The 22,412-nt window shown below is 38.9% G+C and overlaps 1 protein-coding gene across 3 annotated transcripts in view; it reads right to left on the reverse strand.

Moving 5' to 3' along the window:
* The window catches only part of roraa (RAR-related orphan receptor A, paralog a), a 163,475-nt gene that overhangs the window by 28,192 nt on the left and 112,871 nt on the right, over positions 1 to 22,412 (reverse strand). The window contains exon 1 of one of the 3 annotated variants that reach the window (XM_077710675.1): positions 15,651 to 15,827. The exons of the other annotated variants lie outside the window; for them this stretch is intronic. Within the exon in view, the coding sequence (XP_077566801.1) occupies positions 15,651 to 15,681 (31 nt within the window). The 5' untranslated portion in view covers positions 15,682 to 15,827. Of the gene's footprint in view, positions 1 to 15,650; positions 15,828 to 22,412 lie in introns of those variants that run through there. 3 annotated transcript variants of the gene reach the window in all.

Here is a 22,412-nt window from a genome sequence, read left to right on the forward strand (position 1 = left end):
TTTATGACTGCCCCTGCCATCAGATGACCTGAGCCCAGCCTTCATTAGAGATTAAATAGATGGTTGCAAGTCCAAACTGATCATTGCCTCTCACAGCCGGGGGAGGCAATACACACAGAGGTCTTAAACACATGGACAGATAAAGAGGAAGCCAAGTGCTGCCATATTTAACCAACATTTTAAATAAATAAAAAAACTACAATAAATTAAGTAAAATTGGTTGTAGAATACTTGTAGTCATGCTTTTTTCTTAATAGATAAAAACGTTAAAAATACTGTAATTACTCAAATTTACAAAGCACTCGATTAAAAAATATTTTTAAAAAATGGTCTAAATGTCCAAATATCATAGAGCCATAAAGGACACAGGTGCATCTCTGCTAGCCTCACATCTCTCTTCATGTGTTTTTGAATTTTGCAGAACGCTTTGAACTAAGAAAGCCATTGCGATTCGCGAAAGTCTGTGAAGAGCCACCCAGAAGATGAACAAATTCGTGTTTGAAAGTTGCTTAAAGAGAAAGCACAAAAAGAAGGTTTAATGGACTGCAAAGCTGCTCTAACGTGGTTTTGTGACTTTGCTCAGAACAAATATATGAAGTCTGTATTGAATCAAGAAAGAGATAAAACAATTGAACACCTAGTACAATATTCATCATATGTTTTAAGTCCTCCACATCCATGGGTGGGTCAGATATACGGTATTAAGGTGCAAGTCCAGACCAGCACTGGACATGAAATCAGAGCTCATGTTGCAAATGCAAATAGCAAGTTTTAAAATATCACAATCAATTAGTATGGAACAAGTCTGCTTATGACCAAGAAGCAGTTGCAAATTCATCTCTGCACCCCTTCCTCTATTAACACCACTCTACAGTATGAGCTAAATGTGCAGGAATGCTAATTTGATCCTAGCTGATTGAAGGTCTTGATTAGCTGACATCTTAGATGTCATTCTTTCTGCATTACGTTCCGCTTTAAAATTTCCTTTTGTATGTTGCTATGGAGCAGATTCATTCTATTATTGCAGCAAACATGCATAAACAAGCAATGTCTATGTGACACCATTTAAATGCTCACCATAGCTATCATCATGATTTCCACTGACCTTAGAGGTTAGGATCAGAGGAGCTCCTCGCCTTTCGTGGTGAAGCTTAGCCATCTGCTAATCCACAGCTGGTGGACTTTATTACTGATAGGAATTAATAATAGGCTATGTGCAGCTTGGATGGAATTTCTGGCTTCCATACCATAGCCCTGAACACTGAACAACTCCTTACACCCACACGTACACCGTGATTTTCTGGAACATAGTAACTTGTTTCTTCCTTGAAGCAATTGGCTCTATTAGCAGTACTCCATAGTCATGTTTTTTTCTCCTTTTTAATACAGGATGAATTTACTGAAGAGTTGAAATTCAGCAAATTATTTTACACCTATATGGTAGGTAACAAAGAGCAATGAATAACAATAGCGCTCAGAAATAATGGCAGACAGGGGTTAAACAAAGCGCCAGAGCTTTTTTACACACTACACGCCTATTCCACCATTAAAATTCCTGCTCAAACTCACAGAACAAAAGAATTGCTCTCATGGGGAAGACAGAAAACAGACACCTGCCAATCACAACTCCTGCGACTCCATATTTCCTATGTCAGAGGCTGGCAGATGGAGAAATGTGCAATATTCTGATAATATTTCATGCAAACCAATGCATGTCAGAACACTTCCCTACTGGCCAGAAGGAGGGGGAATGAGACCAGGTAATTATCGGATCGCCCCAAGGCAAGAAATGATAGAGATTGCAGAGAAGCGGGACATTTAGCCTTCCTAATGAAGGCGCATGTTTAGGGAGCACCAGGAACGGGGGAGCCGAGGGAAACTCGGCAGGCGGTAGTCGCTGATAAGACCTTCTTACATAATGGCCACATTCAAGGTCTAGACCGCTGTGAGGACGGACACTTGCTGTACCTCACACTAACCTACCTCGTCATTTAATCAATTAAATTGGAAATATGTGCTAGTTCTACCTTATAATAAGACAAGACATAACCATAGAAACAGTGATAATGATTAGAAGCAATGTATGAAAGTTTGATTGACGTGAGATTCAAGGAATCAATGATGTGATTAAAGTTGAGTCAACATTAACTGTAGTTATGATTTACTTGATATTAAATATAAAGGTAGAAGCAATCTGTAGTCATTGTTACATTTTAGCAGTAAATTGACCACGAGTAGCAGGTGGCAGGCAGTTTATTGGCAATATTTGGATTGTAAATAGCGGTACTATGAGATTAGGTAGAACTGGTGTATTAATTTGAAACCCCTCTTGACACTCTAGAACCTAGATTTTGATACAGAGTTTTAAAAATGAACTATTTTTTTCTATGTGAAGAACATATACAAAGAGAAAAAAATCCATAAAATCCAAAACAATAGGTTGATGAGAGGTTGAAGTTGACATGTTTGCTCCAATTCAATTTCAGAGGTAATTGATTGCAGTTGTGCAAATTTAAGAGCCGTTAAACTTTTTATACGCATGTTAAACTTTTAAATTGACAAAATATCATAGCTTTGGATGTAACAGAGTCTCACAGACACGGTATATGACTCTCTTTGTGGAGAGAAGAAAGTGCTCTCTACCTCGACATTAGCCCCCAAACCCGCCCTGTCTATTGAACCCTATTGAAGAGTGTTATGTTTACTCAACTCGACAGCCTTACTTAAAGTGCTGAAAAATAAAAAGGGATGGCTTATTTTGTATATGCAGCACTTCCCCCAGGATGGATATGAAAGTTTAATCATGGCATTAGGATTCACAGGCATTCCCTCGCCAGACCTGCTTGCAGACATCGGAATTGCTAATTTGCTGCTTTGGTGGTTGCGGAAGAGATGAATGAAAACGGGAGTCTGATTTGTCCAGATAACCTTGAACTTTGGTGTCGGACCTCCTGTGGATCCACATTGCTCAATCACTTCCTCTTATCATCTTGAACCACTGTCCACTCACTTGTCGACAACTAGCCCGAATCCATTGCCGGTCACTCTCCTGCTTGTTCAGACAATGCCATTATCTGGCGATGAAATGCCACGGGCAAAATTATCTTTTAACATTTAGCTTAAACAAAGCCTCTGACAGTATCACAGTAATTGTGAGCGGATGTCTTATCTGAATTGCTAATTCCGATCGCTTGTGCCTAGACGCTACTGGAGGTGGCGATACGATAAAGAAGAAAGGTTCTGACAGGGTTATGAGTCAGCAGAGACGTAAAAATTCAAATTGGCCAGGCGAAGCAGTTTGGAGTTGATGGTGATTCAAGCAGACTCAGTGGTCAGCCCTGCAGTACAGTACAGGAGCCAGTGGCTGTAACATGGCTATTACTCATACGTATATACATTCAAATATACATACAGGTACTACATCAGCAGATATGAAATCAGTAAAGCATCAAACTTTTACGCAAAGGAATGGGCTTTAAAAAACAGTACATTGTGTAAGTTATTAGCTTTTTTAAAGCTCCATGTGGCAAAGACTTACGATATTTTTGGCAAATAACTCAAGCATGACTTGGAAAAAAATCTCTCAGATGTTTCACACTGTAACAAACATCCTTAAAAGCAATTACTATCAGCTAATGCATTAGTGCCATCTATTTGTGTCATAGGTTGTTACAGAAAAAGCACCAACCTCTTCCAAAAAACAAGAAAGTGTAAGTTTTTCAGTGAATAACCAACTGCAAAATCATCACAAAAAGCATAAAGGTGTGAATTTGTAAATACCGCTAAACTTTCTTTGAATACAAAGTGTTATGTCAACCATGTAAACATGGGGCGTGTATTCCTTCACTTCTTGTTGGTGAGCACCCCCTTCCACAACCGTTTTGTTCAATGTGATTTTGACTGCATTATTATTTATGAAGTGAAAAACCAAATTCTCCCAGGTAAAGCCGGGCATCTACTGTTCAGAAAAGAAGGTAAAATTCAGTTGATTTTATTGTCCGTCAGGCTGACATTTTCATTTTTTATCTTGCCTTCAGCATTTCACAGCATTCAAAAACAATTTCTCCAGGAATTACAACTTCTAGGCTGACCTTTAAAAGCACCTAGACAAAAGTGGCTAAGGTAGAACGGTTGTTTTAGCTCGGGCAGCACAATGGTAAGGATATTGTTGTAGATAAATAACAAGAGGAAATTAATCGTTGGCGTTGGGAAATGGAGCAGCAGGAGCCAAACTCTCGCTGTTTTCTGTCACAGCCTCAGCTTGTGTGCACTCACTCTCGATGCACACCCCCATCTTTCACTCAGCCAGCCATACGCCTGCTTTCCTCGCCCACTGGGCGCCCACGAGACCCGGGCAACGTACGCCCCTGCCAAACATCCATTTACTCCCTGCAGGACTCCAGCGAATTTCAAGCAGGCTTGTCATTGAGACTGGAATTCCAAGCGTACCTGTGAGCTCTTTTTATTTTTTTTCTTCCAGCTGCGCACGAACGGAATGCAATACTCGGATTTAAATTGGGTTTGATCACTTCTCCGGCACCGCCTGGTCCGGCTAACTGACGAGACACGATGGAGGGTGGTAATTGCATCCCTGTGGAGTGGCTTCTAGCCTACGAGGGAAGGTGGGGAATTGCTAGGTGACATATGTCCACTCAATTCAGCCTATTAATGCTAAAGAAACTCAGAAGCTCATACCCGCTAGCAAGGGTCTCCGTGTACATGGGACAGACAGTCATGGATTGGCTAGTAAATGAGTAGCATGGCCTTATGACAGAATATGTTCTTCAACTTTAACATTCTGGCTACAGGATGCATGATGCAAACTTGCAAATTCACCTTTTGTCTTTTTTTTGGGGGGAGGGGGGGAAGGGAGGTTAACAGAACAGATGGAGATGTTGGATGCTTTCAGGAATTATTAATGGCACACTATGATCCCAAATGACCTTCGGCAAATAGTCTCCCAACAGCGAAGTACACAGACATCCCTGCACATCCATATTGAATCCAGACAACACACCTGGCTCTGTGAAGAAATAGCCAGCGATCTAATCCAGTAGGGAAGCTTCCTTTGCCTCCCCCCCACCCCCCCTCCCACTCAAAGGCACCACGTCGGCATCCAATCACATTAAGCACAATTGTATGTTACAGAAATAGATTTGAGATTTATGCGGCAAACACACTAATTCCGTAAAGCCCAATTTGTTTCTTCCACAATGGGAACCATACACTGGAATTAATCCACAGAAAGCCGTTCCTGTAGTTTTAAAAATAAACCCTTCATGATTGGAGGCTTTTGTACTCGCTCAGGGATGTTCTATTGTGACATCAAAATCTATCTTTCAAACATACATCTGTAACACGCATATAATTTCTGTTGCCTATGGATAACATTCAGTTCATAAAGCTGAACATTTTATTGCAATGCTAAACTAAACTACAAAATCCTTCATGTTGCTTACAATGAGAAAATGTAAGATTTCAGATCCATTTAAGCATGCACAAGCAAATGCTGAATTTGAAATTGCAGTCCATACATTCTTAATCACATAGTAAATTATATTTACAATATAACTCAAACACTCTAAATTGCCCATAGGCATGAGTACCATGTACTTAAATGACATACATGGGTCTATGGCCTTTTGAAGGCTATAAATGATATGCAAAGAAGGGTTTAAAGCATAACAAGTGAGGTGGGAATTGATCAGAGACTTTTCACCCAGACCAGGTAGCGAAAAAAAAAGAGGAGGAATTCATTATTTGAACAGTGTCCATCTCAAACTACTCAGCGGCCTCTGGTTAATTACTTCAGGGCTCGTTAATGAGCTTGTGTAAATAAATATAGTTTGTCGACTATGTATATCGTGTTTACTCAAGTTGAAGCTTGAGCAGAAAAAAAATCCCTTATGTATAAATTAGAATAATCCCACATCAAGAGAAAGGGGAAAAATGCATGCTGTGATCAAAGCAAGGCAGACGATGTAAACATGTGTCAAAAGATCAAAACAAGGGGGAAAAAAAAGAATGTAATTCTCTGCTGAAACGGGCAAGGTATTTATTAGGTTATTGATCATTTTTATTGGGGGGGGGGGGGAGAATGCGTGCTTTTAAATGTTTTCATTTTTTTGTTGTGACATTAATAATCATCTGGCAATGTCAGAAGGAAAACACTTTGTCATGTAAATATATGTAAAAAAACAAATAGTATTTATACTTTTGCAGTAATTTTGCCATGACAGTAAGACCAATAATATTAGAGCCTGGTAGGAATGTTTATGGAAATGAATAATCTGCATTTCATGTTCTTTTAATAAATTCCAGCTTCAACACCAAGGTGAAAAATTAATTTTACATTCAACTTAATTTATGAGAGAGAAGTTATGACAAATAAATAAATAAAATACAATTAGTATAAAAATTGTGTAGCTTGATTCTATCCATCAAATATCCTCATAATATCTTGATTATTTGCAAAAAGTGACTTTATGGGGAAAATAGTTTGTGTTTTGGCGTCTTAATTCATTGGCTGTGATTGACAATAATAAACAAATTAAAGTTGCTTTAAAATTAAATTGACCACACCATAACTTTGGCACATTGTCATTTACAATGCTGAATCTTGTCTACACTTCTTCTACTGTTCCAACAGCTTTTGTGTTATTTCAAAAATTAACTCATTGCCTGCCATTGTCGCTCAATAGCTGCAAACAATCCCGTTCAAATTGGATTGGACGTCTACATGTGACCATAAAATGTTAGTGTCTAACACGATCCATGACTGTAAATGGGTTGCACAACCTAATCACGCCATGGTCATTTTAATGCATTGTTTGGTAGCAAAGTGAAGTGAACTGTCATAAGAACAGTAGCATTTGCATGAGAAAGGACATTACAGTACTTGTGTGAACTAATGTGTTAACACTGCATCTTCCTCAGCGCATTTGCATGCGATGACAGTGGGATGCTCTTAGAAGGCAGCCTGCGCTAGCCTCAAAGTAACGAAGAATGCTCGTTTTGGGCACAGTCTCATTTACTGCCCCCAAGAAACACATTAATTTTGCCATCAGTGCAGTTGGAATACAACGGTCTTCCTCTGCCCTCCAACTATTGACAAAACAAAACCCTGTGATGACAGCTGCTGATTTGTAACCAAGCGACAGATCCCCGCGAGCAAATAAAGCAGGCGTGCCCGTCTTTTGCTAGGAAATGTGTTTTCCGTTGACACAAATCCATTTAACAGCACATAAGCCTTTAAAAGTTTACATAAGGATACATTTTTCGAGCAACTGTGGAGCTATTTCCTTCAATTTAACTGATGCTTTTGTCCCACGTCTTGGATTCAGCAAGCTTTGAAAATGAGCTAAGCTTTTTTTTTTTTCATTTTTTTAACATCAAGCTCCCTTTTTTTTGCCCAAATTAGGCTCCTCTTAGAGAGCGATCATAAGCACATCCCAAGACTCTCTTTGCTGACACGTTTGTTGTCTGGACTGGACTTGCCTGAGCTGAGTGGCTTTCTTGACAAGGACCTGCACTCAGCACTAAGAACTCTCTTATTCCAGAAAGAAGAAAAAGCCCAGGGGAGCAAAGACAACAATAAGCCCCCCAAAAAATCCACTGCAAAAACAACAAAACAACACAATCCCCCTCCCACCCCCATAGGAGACAGTAGTGGGTGATTGCCAGCTGCACTCTTTGAGCAATCGCTGAGAGCTAGAGCACCATCGCCAGCTCCTTAATCAGTTCAGCCGGTGTGGGATGGATCCTGACGTGCAAAAGGCTCAACACGATGGGGAATAAACTCATAATCAGCAATCAGATGTTCTACATTGCAGGGAAGGGGGGGCAGGGAACTCAGATAGGTCAGAAATCTCTACACAGACAAGTTAAACCCTTTTCCCCCCATGCTGGTAAACTCACACACTGGGCCCTGTTGAGGTAGATTTTTGCACAAAATGAATTTTAGTGCATGTGTTTTGGGGGGCCTGTCGAGGAATTGACCAAATTCTGGTCTAAAACATGACTTAGTTTGGCTGAGAGTCGTACTAATCGAGGTTTAGTGCCAAATTCATTGGGCCTCATTCATAACAATGTATTTAATGTATTCATTCTTAGACAAACTTGATGACATTTTAGTAGTATGGGAAAAATGATTGATGGTGTTTGTATAAACTGTCAAAAGAAACATAAAAAATGATCTTGGAATGTAATGAGTCATGTTATGAACAGGAAATTGGACAATACGTAAAGAAAAACTGCACTTGAGATTCAACAGATTAAAAATATGGACATTGTCAACTTTGTTTCCAAGTGCATAATATAGTGCAGAACATTAATTCTAGAAAACAATTCAAAGTATCATTTTCACCCAAAGTTGGTAAACAGGGCTGGATTCCATTAAAGTGCCATGTCCCTGAAAAAAAGCCAAGCCGTTAAATAAAGTTCATTGCCTTGCATATTTATTTTCCTTTCATCTTGGTAATTAGCACTGAAGCAGCATTTCTTCTATTTCATATGTATGCATGAGCATAAAAATCAATCTTAAAGAGACTGTTCCGGCAAGGCTATTTTTTCTTTGTTATTCATGATGACAGTGTTCTTTTCTTTTTATGTGTCTTTGTTTCAGACAGCGTGCGCCTCGTGGCGCAAAAAAAAATCGAGCATGAGCATCGACGCTTTAGTGAACTGATGAATGGTAGTAGTTAGAATGCTACTAAATGAAGTTATGAGAAGATTGTAGAGTGTAAAGTTTAAATAATTTGCCTCTTTGAACAGCACCTGCTACTACTCAGGAGGACCTCTTAACTATTTCAACCTGCATCAAAAATTGTTATAACAAGAAGCATCCACACAGGCTTACACTTATCAACATCTCTTTAAATGAAATATTCATTTTAAGAAACGCTTCAATGGGAAAATTTGGTCCCTGGATATGAAACAATGAAAAATATCTTTGCATTTCCTATTCATTGTCATGGCTTAGAAAAGTAATCTTCTATTTTTTTTTGTTTTTCTCACGTATTTCATCCGAAAACTGGTATGTTTTGATCATTTTTTAAAAAGTTTAAGGAGGTAGTATTAAAGACTGGAATGATTAAGGCAATTACATGTAAAATGGAAGTCTACTTCTAAAAAATTCAAGTTACAAAAGCTCTTTTGCAACAAATTAATTTTGTAAGTAGAGGTACCACTGTGCTATGATTTTTAATCAAACACTGTTGTGATAAAGTGGCAGAGCACATGTAGCGACGACCTTTGTTATAGCTCCGCCCGTGCCCTAAGCTCATCAAAATTCCATGCACCTCTCATTTTTCATCCTTTCCTCTCTGCCAGGGTCCCGAGATGGAGCAGTCTGTCTCCACGGAGTAGAGGGGAGGGTGACTTTGTATGTCGTGACCTTTGACCCTTCTTCTCGGCCCAACTCTACAGCATTCTAGCGCTGCACTTTTGACACAACCGTCAACATGTACAGTTTTCTTTACTAGCAAAAGCACCGAGAGAGGAAAGTGCTTCAAGGACAAGAGTTTGACTGTTTTACAACAAGACTGCCTTTTAACTCGCTACGACAAGCAAACAACCAACATTTCCTGACTCCCTAAACACCAAAATATTGTGAATCTTCAGTATGACATATAACTGTCAAAAGACCCTTTTATTTTCAATCAAATCATTTAATCATTCAAATGAAATTAACTCTGAGTTTTACAGTTAGACCAAAAAGTGCAAACTGCAGTTTTTCAATCAATAGTTGAGCATTCCACACACACAAAAGAATTGTCATTTTCAGAATAATTGTATTAATTCTTAGTATCTTGGGATAAACTAGTGAGATGAGCTAGTTTTAATTTTATTTGGGATCCTCATAGGGCTGAAACATATTACAAAAAAGTACATTGCGACTTTTTAGGGGTTTGCGATATATATTGCGTAGTTAAAAATCATACATTTTTTATCAGATGACTTGACTCTGTTTTGGAAAGAGAAACCACAGCTACTTTTTATGTACATAATACCGTCAAGGAGGCTCATCTGTGAATTATGAAGATTGCTGTCTATAAAAATGATCTCTTTATGAACAAAAACAAAGTTTGCATGCTCAAAAAGAACCATAAAAATAAAAAACAATTGCATGCCCTGCAGTGAGACTACTATATAAAATCACAACACATTATGGGAATGGTTTATATATAATCATATTGCCTGATATGCAATAATCTACACACCATTCTGATCTGAACTTCCTAAAATGCAGAAAAAATACATTCATACAGAATACTATTGGGTAGAAATGGCTTCTGGCTCAACCACACCTCTTCTGGGTGGACACATGAGGAGACTAAGGCGATAAAAGACATTAACAACGCTGCTCTTCTTACGCGCCGCCAGCATGAGATCTGATTACAATTACAAGAAAGCAGCTTGTTGTTTCAAAGACAAGCGAGCCAACTATCCGAGGATTCACACGCCTCTTGGAGCGTCACCACAATAAGAGACTTTACTTAGTCCGACACTAAGAGCAATCCAGTGAATGATAGGAGTCAGAGGACTGAGCCGCTGTTGACTCTTGGGACATCTACATTAACCTAGTCTCCAGTTCCTATTCAACTTGCACCTTTTCAGGTCCTCTCTTATCCCCATCCTTCATTTCCCTGCGGCTCGACACACTCAAAAGCGAAAATGCCTTGCGCGTTTTTTAACATCCTCTTCTGTTTGAGTCAGACAAAACGCAAAATCAATAATGCTTTTTCTCCCCCCTTTTCCTCTTTGATGCAACTTCAAAAAGACCTATGAACGAACGGACAGCCCTCCAGAGGCCCCACAGCGGGAAAAAAACGCAATACAAAACGCTAAATAAAAAAAGAAAGGAAACACCTTCACCACAAAACAACTTCTAAGATAAACGCTTTATGAGGGTAAAGAGGCCCAAATGGGGAAAGAAAAATGATTTATACCCGTTATTAATCATCCCCCAACAAAAAATAGAAAGCACGGCGTGAACTAAAAAGCGACTGGTAAATTACTACATATGATACACTTTGAGAACGGCATTCAAAGCAGGAAAGTCTAATACTCATTGCCTGTAATGCAAACTGAATTGGATTTGGATTAGATTGGATAACTTTATTCATTCCGTATTCGGGAAATTTTGTTGTCACAGTAGCAAGAGAGTGAGGATGCAGAAATAGGAAATACATTTTAGATATAAATAGATAGTTAATAAGTAAGTTACTAAAAAAATACATCAATTGATATATAAATAAATAAGTGTGTTGCTGAAAAAAATACATATACATACACATACATAGATGAGCACATATATACATACACATAGATGTACATGCATGCATACAGTTTCCCAGCTTTTATTGAGTTTCAATTTGAAATCTTTATCATTTTGTATTAAAATTAATTGGACTTGTGCAGAATACTTCTTGCATCAGCGCCATTTTTACTCCTGAATTCTAGGATTAAAGTATCAGTATCTAAGGACAGTAACCTAACCAACACTATACAATATATATAAAACTCAGGACAACTACCATGGGAGTATGAAATATTCTATTATGTAAAGTTTTTTTATTTTTAATTTAGGATAAAAGAATGATTTGACTAAAAAAAACGGGAAGCGCAAACAATATCTTTATTGTTATGGATGTGGTAAATGATGATCTAAGCATTGTTGACAGAGGAAGTCGTGTCAGCAGTTAAATGCTTCATGACATGAGGACGCAACAATAAAAGAACAAGCACAAATATTGTGTATAAAGTGACTGCGCATGTCGCCTTTTATAAAAAGAAAATGAATTTCTAACTGGTGAAGAAAAAGCAATCTCACGTCGCCTGATACTTATCTGAGCGAGCTGCTGTTTGATTGGTGCAAAAGCAAGAGTATTATCTAACCTGGCCAGTGATTGGATGGAGATCTGTCAGCACCACAAGGTGTGACACAGTAAGCGACAGAGGCACCATGCGCTTCACACGCCGTCACCCCAAAGGAAGCTTGAGGTTGAAGGTTTGAAAAAAGCAACTTACAATACATTAAATGTTTGGCATGCATATAGAGCGAATAATGAAAACCACAAGCTTGTTTTACATCACAAAAAGTTACCAGCTCTTTAACACCACTATTGCATGTATTTAGCTACATCAAAAAACAGTAAAACCACATTGCAAGTACTGATCATTTGAACAATAACTAACTCATCACGAGCAATTAACATGATGCACAAAAACAACTAATGCCATTTTTTGTAGCGCTCTCGGGGAAGCAACCTTTCAGGTCACATTAAATCTCCAAATGCAATTTGAATAAAAAAATGTAGCTTATGTTCCTTTACGATTCTTTTTTGTAACGGCGCAAGCGCTAGTAATTGATAAAAATTCTGGTGGGAAAAGAAAAGACACAGTAGTACTTCTATGCATGCATGTACATCTATGTATGGGTGTATATATGTGATTATATATAAGTATGTTTATATATGTGTATGTTTATATATGTGTATATATATATATATATATATATATATATATATATATATATATATATATATATATATATATATATATATATATATATATATATATATATATATATATATATATATATATATATATATATATATATATATATATATATATATATATATATATATATATATATATATATATATATATATATATATATATATATATATATATATATATATATATATATATATATATATATAAAAGCACGGGTATTTATTTATATATTTATTAATGTGTTTATTTATTAACTTATTACCTATCTATTTATGTCAAAAATGTGTTTCCTATTTCTGTATCCTCACCCTCTTGCTACTGTGACAACGAAATTTCCCAAATACGGGATGAATATAAGTTATCCTATCCAATGTTAATGATAAAATGTAAAACATAAAATATTGTGTGATGACCATCCTCCCTTCTTTTTTATCAAAGAGCTAAATCAAAAATCCATGTTCACAATGGACAGTCAATATCTCATTAAGCAGCCAGGAAGGCAGCCGGCGTACAAATTTCAAAGTGCACGCCACCAAGTGGCATACCTCGCACACGTTAATAACCCGTGGGGACGCCATTGCACTTCCAGCGCCGCTGACTGAGAAGAAAAAGAAAGAGCCGGTTGGTCGGTACACGCACTCAGTCTGTCAGCCTAAATTTTTACTGCTCTACTGCACGGATATTATCTCATTAATTTGACTCCCAACTGAAAATTAAATCCTGACCCAAGGAAGAATTTAGATCAAAATATTTCCTTATGCATTTACTTTGAATACATACTAAAAAAAAATAAACCACGCAAGAACATTTACCTAAATTATCTAAGTTAAGCGGGGCATAATTTTAAATCCTTTTCAGGTAACATGCTATATTTGCCTTTACCTTAATCTGTGGCCATTTTTCCTTCAGCTCTCTATTTCCTGAGGCTCTAAGTGGATAATAGGCAATCTTGTTAACCTCTGCTTTAATGTATGAGAGCCTACAGCTTTGCAATTGTGCCCTAATAGCCAGAAACAAAAGAATATCAAACATACAGCAACTATTTGCAGCCGTATCGTGACCTTAAAAGTGCTTATCATTAGACATTTGGCTGTACCTCCTCTAAAAACCCTGAACATTTTTTACAGTCTAGTACACACTCCCACTAAATCACATATTTATGCGCAGTCTGCACACGCTCAGACGTCTAAAAAAATGGCAGCTATAGATAGCTTTCTTTGCACTAATGAAGGGGTTAGACTAAAAAAAAATATCTGTCAATAAGCAGATCAAAGGGCTTTTTTTTTTAAATGATGTAACTGTTTTTTTTTCATTTTAATTGTGCTGAGTAGGCTGCCTCATTTGCATGGGGTAATGAGAGGGATGTTTCCATTACAGGTAATTAGGTACTTCAGAGACAGTGGTGGAGAAAAGGGAGGAAGGGTAAAGATGGAGGGGGGGGGGGTTGTGAGGGTTGCTGGATGGGACGCAAAAGTCTTTCTCATCATAAAGTGCCATTCTTGTAAATAACCGTTAACATGGTCAAATTGACCCCTCATTATCCATAAAAAACAGTAAAAAAAATAGGGAAAATCTTAATAATTCATGCACTATTCAAATTTGAAGTCCAGCAACTGCCAGCATCAATAAAGTCAACTAAAGTCACTAAAATAGTGAAAAGTTTAAACAATAAAAAAAAATCTAAAAGAAGAAAATAGCAAAAGAAACTGCATTTACTTTTTTGTTATTGCGCGTATATCATCACAAGTGTATTGGATGGCCATAAAAGTCATCCAAATGGGAGATTCATTTCAAATCCAATCTATAGAAAACAGGATCAATGTTGATTTTCATTGTTCTTGCGCTTAAAACAAAAAGACATTTTAATGAAAACAGAAAACCAATGCAAATAATCTCAACCCTCTAAATTAATCTCATGGAATGAACTGACAAAATGAAGCAGAAAGCTTGCCTACAACATTCATTCATAGAAAAATCCACGGCTTTGTATATTTTTGCTTAATATTTATATAAATCCATCTCGTGATGTATTGTGTCTTAGCAAAAAATGAACATTTGACAGGTGCACCGAAAAGAAAAAGCAGCAAACGCCACACTGCATCATCGTTTGGATCTTTTTGCTTTGCATTTAACACAAAACGACAGCTCTTACTCCCTCATGACTTGTTATCCGAGCCATTTGCATCGCGTGTGTACGTGAGCATGTCCTGCATAGGAATCCTAGCATTTGTCTGCACTGAACAATCACAATACTCAAATATGTGCGTAGATGCACGCTCCAATATACAATCGGCATGTCCGTACACTCTTGTGCAACCATGCATGAGAAAAGTATGACTACACTTTCCCTGTCTGTCTGTGCCAGTGCATGTGTGCATGCATTTTTGTCTGCATAATGGAAGGGGGGTGGAAGAGTTGGGATTTGGCATCCTTGATCATCATCACGCAGACGGGGGAGGACCCAGTCAGGGTCTCATGGCCACACATGCGAACCCGACAACAACCCCCCTAGCCCACCCCGAAAAATAGGTCAGTGGAGCACTCTCATCCACACATGGCTATTTCACATGCTCATGCACGCGCATCTCATCCCATCCCATCGTCTCCCAGTGGTGGAGGCGTTTGTGGATGCCGCCTGTCTACGACCCGGCGTTCAACACAGCCGCCACGCACATCCTCGTGCACGACTGACATGTCCCCTAGACTGGAACGACGGGATTAAGAGTCGAAACATAGCGACAGGGATACCCCGGCTGTCAAAATTGTGTACTCTCTATAATAGATCTGATTCAACAACGAGCCTGTAACAACAATCAAAGTCTAAAATGTGAAACTTTTAACCTTAGAGAAGCAGCATGAGAAAACTGACTTTTTGAAAAAAATTTAAACAAATGCATTTCCTAAATATGAATCTATTTGAAATGGGAAATAATAACAATGTCCCCAATAGAAATGGTACATATTCTTAAGCAACATTTGCCTTGTCCCTTCCCTGTCACTCTCATGCCTTGCAAAGCAAAGAGTTGGCAGGCAATGAATAGCCAGGCTATAATACTTGCCGACTTGTTACCCAGTGCAAGCATGCATTGTTTTTATTTTTTTTAAAAAAATTTTGTAATGCTCCATCTTACCTTTCATAGCTGAAATCACAAAATACATCATTAAGCTTCGGGTCCATAAGAGAAGAGCGATCACCCCCCACGCAAAGCCCCTTCCACTGCCGTTTCAGCAGCAGCTGGCCAGCACAGCTCTCTGCTTCTCAGCCTTGGAGCATGACCACACCAGAATCCATGTGACTGTGACATCAGCGCTGTTCTCTGGGTGGACTCCTCCTTCTCTTCCTCCTCCTCCTCCTCCCCCGCCCAGTCTTTGCCGCGCTCCGCTTTTGATTGGCACACCGTCCAGCCAGTAGAGGCGCTACAGAGCTCAGGCAAAGAAATCACGCTAGCCTTCCCGCTGATTGCAGTCGAGCACAACCCGTCTCTACTAGACATCGCACACCCCCACTTATCTAAGCAAGCTCTTATCTTGGCAGTCAAAACTACCAGACCCGTGTTCACACTTTTTTTTTCTCCTCCGTGGTGCAAAGTCAAGTTTAAAGTGAAGTAAAAAGGGGGACAAATTGGCAGACGAGGACGAAGGGAGAGAAGGGACTCACTAGAGACATCAGAAGCTAAAATCGAGACGATGGATAAAATGGAAGGGGGTCGTTTGTCTCCTCTGCTTTGTCTCTGAAGATGGGAGTGATCAGTGCGAGGGCCAGATGTCTGTCAATGTGGTAGAAGACGAGCGGAATGGCAGCTTTTTCGGCCCGCGACCTCTCGCTCTTTCTCGAAAAAAGGGTCAAATGCAACGTAGGCCTCGACATATCTCACGCTCATTTTGACGGGTGAGGAAGGGGCGATAGCGACCAACGAGTTGGGATGATCCCCCGCCGCCCCACAGCGACCAAGCGATGAGTTTCTCGCTGTGATTTCTTCGCCTCGCTCTCGCCCCCTGCTTACCATTCCTGTCTCTGCTGCTCTAGCTGGCTCCTCCATATACCCCCCACTGCCAACCCCCTCCTCTTCGCTCATCCTCATATGATAATCTGTTCTGACTCGTAGCCAGCTGCCTCCCTCTGATACAATATTCTGGTTTTAGTGCAATCCAGCCTTGGCCAATAACTACGTTGCATTTGGCGTTTCCCTGAACATGCTGCTGCTTGAATCATCTTAAGACAAACAACGCTTGGCTTTCAGATGCTACAATATTTCAAATCTAAAAATGAAAATAAAAAGGGGGGGAGAGTTAGGGTGGGGGGGATGAAAACAAAATATTTGTTTATGCTATGAATATTTCAAATTTGGAGATTATGGAAGCTCATTTCACATTCTCTTTCAATGTGTCTGACATTAACAACATGACTCCATCGCTGGGTATTTGCAAGAGAATGATGATGATGCTTCCACCGGGAAAGAATTGCACATTAACTATGCAATTGAAACAGACGATTTGAATATTTATTTATTCCCCTCTTTTAAATGATAAATTTATTATTCATTTGACACCTTCTACTCTATCCCAATAATTGAATAAAGGTATGCCTAACCATATACAATATGGAAATGAGGTCTGAACAGCAGTTGCAACATAAATCTTTCCGTGACAATGTTTCATTAGGACACCTGTGATCCATTAGGGACTCTAAATATATTAACTCAAGTTATGTCAACAATAGGCCATAGTAAATGAACCAAATATCATGCAGAGGCTGATAACATCAATTATTGTCTCACTTTAACAGAGGCTAGATATTCATCTGATGAGTCAAGCCAGAGCGACAAGAAAAATATACAAAAGTCACTTGATATTAGTAAAAAAGATACTCTTTTGGTCAAATAAGCCTATTTCCAATGTACTAATAGCAGTATAAATCAAGTCTGCAATTGCACAAGTGCTCAGAATTGAAAGTGTTATGTGACAAGTCTTATACAAATGCATTACACTGCCTATTCCTCCCTAAGGAGTGTTTTTTTCCAGTTAACATTAGCTGTTAACCACATTCTCCTCTGACTTGTACACATTGCATGTGACACAATGCCAATAGGCTGCTGATACATGTTCATTAGAGCATTGATTAACCTCTCAAGGACCTGATGTCTGCTGTCAGTAATGTAGTGTTGTTAACACATAGATTCAATCACTCAATCATTGCACATGATCTAATTGTATTCACGTCAAAGCAAAGCTGTGTTATTTGAAAAGAGGCTGAAACCTATATTTTTTAATTCTTGTAGTTGTTTAGTGTATGGACAGCTTACTATGAACCCCTGGCAAAAAATGACCACTTCCTGTTTGTAACCACACTTGCTTACAGTAAAACCACTTGAAAATGTTGCTTTTTAGCCTTTTTTTCTTAGTTTTCATGATGTCTTTAGCAAAAACTAATTTTGCACTTCAATTCCAAATTTATGCTTGACAAAACATCACACTATGAAGTTTTTCCTGCAATATGAGAGCCAATACAAGTGAAAAAATAAAAAAAAATAGACATTTGAGTGCATTTGCATTAAATGCAAGGTTCTGAATTAACATTAAACTGTAATTACAAATAATTTCAACTAAAGGCTTTCTGTCTAACCACTAATCACACAGTCAAGTATTGATAAATACGTGTCAAATGTATTGTGATCATGCATTATGAGTTGCATATAAATGCTAAGTGTCTGCAAATCGATCTATCGAGTCATGAGACTGCCTCCTCTTGGATCTTCTTGTAAACAAGCATCATGGAATTGAATTCAATGGAGATGAGACGCCGCGGCATCGGTTTGGCGCCCCCGGAGAGGCGGAGCCGACCAGAACTGATAATAACCTCATTAGCAGTCTGTCAGTAGCCATTCAACGCACACACACTTGCATACGCTCGCTCATCATACGGGAGATCCATGCCAACAATTTTGGACAGGAGACGTCTGTCGTTTTGAGTGTCAATGTGCTCTCTAACTTTGACTTTTCTGGATAAATGGCGATATACTACCTGGTAAAAGAGCTTATCAGGAGATGATGACAATTTTAGAAGAAGAAACAGACAAAAACAACATGGCACTGATGCTTCTGTTCTCTGAATCAAGCCACCTGAGTGTTTTCAGACTCAGCAGAGGTAGAATTAACAAGCTTGCAACAAGAGCTCCATGAAAACAATACAGATCAATTTAATATAGATGCCAAGGAGTGCCGGGTATAATACACAATTCTAAACCAATTTAGGGCCATTTCAAACAATTTCCTGCGGTCTTGTGGGAAGACTTCAATAAATCATAAAAACAACCAGCTGAAAACTACACATGGAAGCAAAGTGAAAAGAGAGAAGGATACTAGAATGAGTCCATGGGAGCACATATGGTAGTTTAATATAAGACATGTTTAAATTTGATTTTATGTGTGTTCAGCTTTATCTTTTATATTAATGCGATCAGATGACACCGTGACCCCACGTTACGTGTAGTCGCCACAGGCCAAGGCAGTTTTACTCGCTTAGCATTTGTCACTACGATATACATACAATATTTATAGAACAGAGGGGTCAAAAAAGAGCAATATGAAAGCGTATCATTCATACATAAGCGAAGTGCAAATCTGTCAACTGTCATACCATCGAAAATCAACAAAACGATGAATTCTTGACAAGGCCGTAGCCTTTTGTTTTACAGATATTTATAGTGTTCAGTTAAAATGTATTTTTCTGCGTAAACACAAAGATTAGAGATCCCGGAGTTTCCGAATTAACAGAATTGAAAGCTTTAGCATTAAAATCACAGTGGCAGAGCAAGTTTAAGGGGATTTATGTGTTTGCTTTACAATAAATGACTTCTACAGATTATAGTGGTAGGACTGTGCTGTGTATACATTTATTATTTACACCCACAGTTTTGTTTTAGTGGCTGCATAGTTTTTAGTAGCATTTCTTGGCCGGTGGCTATTTCTTTCTGTCTTCAGGCTGTTCAGCCTCACTCAAGGGGTTTTTCCAATCCACCACAATAGCTTTCGCATTGATTAACGCGGCCTTGAACAATAACGCACATCGGGTTAGCCAACAAAGGTTGTCACTCAGTGGAATGAATCCGTTTACTTGGTTGGTGAAAGGAGATCAGCGGCAATGCTGGCGTACCACGGCGTATCCCGTGGAACAATATTTCAATAGATCAATAGGAATGAGATTTAACAATGAATTGCTGCCGAGCTCTTTTGTGTAAGGCTGCCCTTGGGGACGGAGGGGAAAAGGATGGGAGAAAAAGGGAAGAAGGTGGGGAGATTATCGCAGCTACGGCAGCCAGTGTGAGAAGCTTAGCTTGGCTATGCGGGGAGGTGGAACCCTGTGAATTCTAATGAACTGGCAAGAGAGCCACACCACCCATCCCTGGAAAAACAGCTCCATCACCGTGGCATGAGGACGACAGGAGGGAAGTAGGAGGTGATTAGGAAGGTGCGGTTCCTCCCCAGAAAACCAAACAGAGCAGGTCATTCTCCCTGTGATAATTATGCCCATAACCAGGCATGAGGGATTGGTAATGGACCTGCTTATTCTTCATGCCCCGCAAAGGCAACCGCTGGGCCTGTCATGGGGAAAAAGCATGATGATGTGTATTTTTTTTTCTTTTCTTCTTCTTTCTGCGCTGGTCGGGTGACTCTGGTAAGAGTTGCAAAGGCGGCTGAAAAGGGCAGCAGGGGGAACTTGGCCTTTGAGGGAGAAGTTAACGAATGAACTTCATTATTGAAGAGCATACCAGGGAGGCCCCCTGGAGTGTGTGATGTATTGCCTAGCCTCCAACCGACACACTCTCCAACATCACCGATATAGCCTGACGCTGAATCTGAGGGGGGTACAGGTAGGCGGGTAAACTAAAATAGTTAACCTTCTGGCTTGAAGGGAGAAACAAACAAGGAAATAGAACAGCCAAGTATGCAACTTACCAAACAAAGTTGCTTTTAATTAAAACAAGTAAAGGCAAAGTAGAAGACGGCTATAACTTATGTTTTACTTCAGAACGAACAATAGATACGTTACTGTGTACAGTTTAATGAACATATTACAATTTAATTTTTCCTCTTAGGTTATATATATCACTATTGTCAGAGGTTGGTCATGTTAAACTGATAATGCTTAGCCAGATATTTAATCTGATACGTGCCCAAACAAAGACAAATTATTCCGCCATTATTAAATGCCAGAACTCAAGAGTAATACGAAAAAATCTATCAGTTTAACGTTTAAGTAAAATGTCTTTTGTTGAAGACAAGATACAGCAGATAAAGAGCCATCAAAGAGTACAATAGCCAATGTTTAGTCTTTGATTGCGCTTCAGGATATCATTAGCTAACAAAAAAAGAATGATACACTAGATGTATTTCAATCTTGTCTGATAAGACCATCTATAACCAACAATATGAGCAAAGTCAGCTTCAGTCAACCATGTGATGAGCTGCTATTTTGCCATTTTGCATAGTTAAACATGTAAAACCTATTAATCTAACCACTCATCTAAAGAAAAGCAAAATTAAATAACATCACTGCATTGATACATGCCTATTTTGTACCACTTCTAATCAGACCACAGTTTCATTAACCTGCGTCATGTCATATCAAAAATGCAACTTTTATACCATGACATTGCACCTAACCATGCTTTAGGTGCCACTAAATCACAAAACTTCCAAGGCAGATGACCTTCAATCTTCTCTATGAATAACAATGCAATCACATCCCTTGCAACAGCATCATACTTAAAACACCTGTAGCTTTAAAGAACACACTTAATGTTAGCTGTGACTTCTTCATTTAGTGGTCCACTGAGACAATTCAGTCAACAGAACACAGATTACACTCATTTGTTACACAAAGTGTGCAACCATTCAATGCCATACAAAAAAAACAACAACTGACCTGCCAGTGGGAATACATGTTTCCTTGAAGATTGAGGGGGATCTCGGGGCGATGGGCAACATGAATCACTTAACTTCCCCTCTTTATCCTATTTATACAGGTGGAGAAGAGTTTCTCCATGGTGGATACAACAAAGGTATTTTTATTTTATTTATTTATCTTTTTTTTTTTATGGCGCAGCCGCTCAGCTCTTTTACTTTAGACTTATGAGGATGCCATAGGTTCAGGGGAGTGATTCATCACAGGCTATGCTCCTCTCGCACCTTCACACATTAGTAATGTGGTCCATAGAGGAGGAGCCCTGTCATCAGTCTGTACCTGGACCGTCTGAACAAGGTAGGTCAACAGGAGGCAGCCGCAGCTGGCCCACTTATAGTCTTTCACAGCACCTTTAAGTTTCTTCATGGACTGCTAAAACAGAGCCTGATGGACATAGTCTGACCTGTTTGGTCAATGGAATGCGGAATGTTACCATCTCTAGCGACTCAGTGAAGCTGTACAACCAGTATAACAAACCAGATGAAATTTAATGAGCCCTTAAAGTAAAATAGTACCGTATTTTCACGACTGTAAGGCACACCCTAATGAATGACATTTTTCCATATATAAGGCTGTATTTATTATAAGGCGCACTGTCTATTTTGGAGAAAATTTAAGACTATTATAGTCGTGAAAATACGGTAATAGCTATTGACTTCCAGGTATGAAGCACTCACTAGACAGTCACCTCTAGAGCCAGCCATTGTTGATGTTTTGGATTTTTTTTGTATAAAATCTTGCAGTGGGGGAGGAGCTATATGATGTAAGATGTTGTAAACTTAGATGGCATCTGCAAATTTAACAGTATTGTTTCAGTTCAGGCATTTGTGTTTCTTTTATATCCGACAGTGGTGGTTTTACGTTTTCTGTTTTTTTTCCATATATAAGGCGCACTGGACTATAAGGCGCACTGTCTATTTTGAAGAAA

Source organism: Stigmatopora nigra, chromosome 2, assembly GCF_051989575.1.
Source record: "Stigmatopora nigra isolate UIUO_SnigA chromosome 2, RoL_Snig_1.1, whole genome shotgun sequence".
Taxonomy (NCBI): domain Eukaryota; kingdom Metazoa; phylum Chordata; class Actinopteri; order Syngnathiformes; family Syngnathidae; genus Stigmatopora; species Stigmatopora nigra.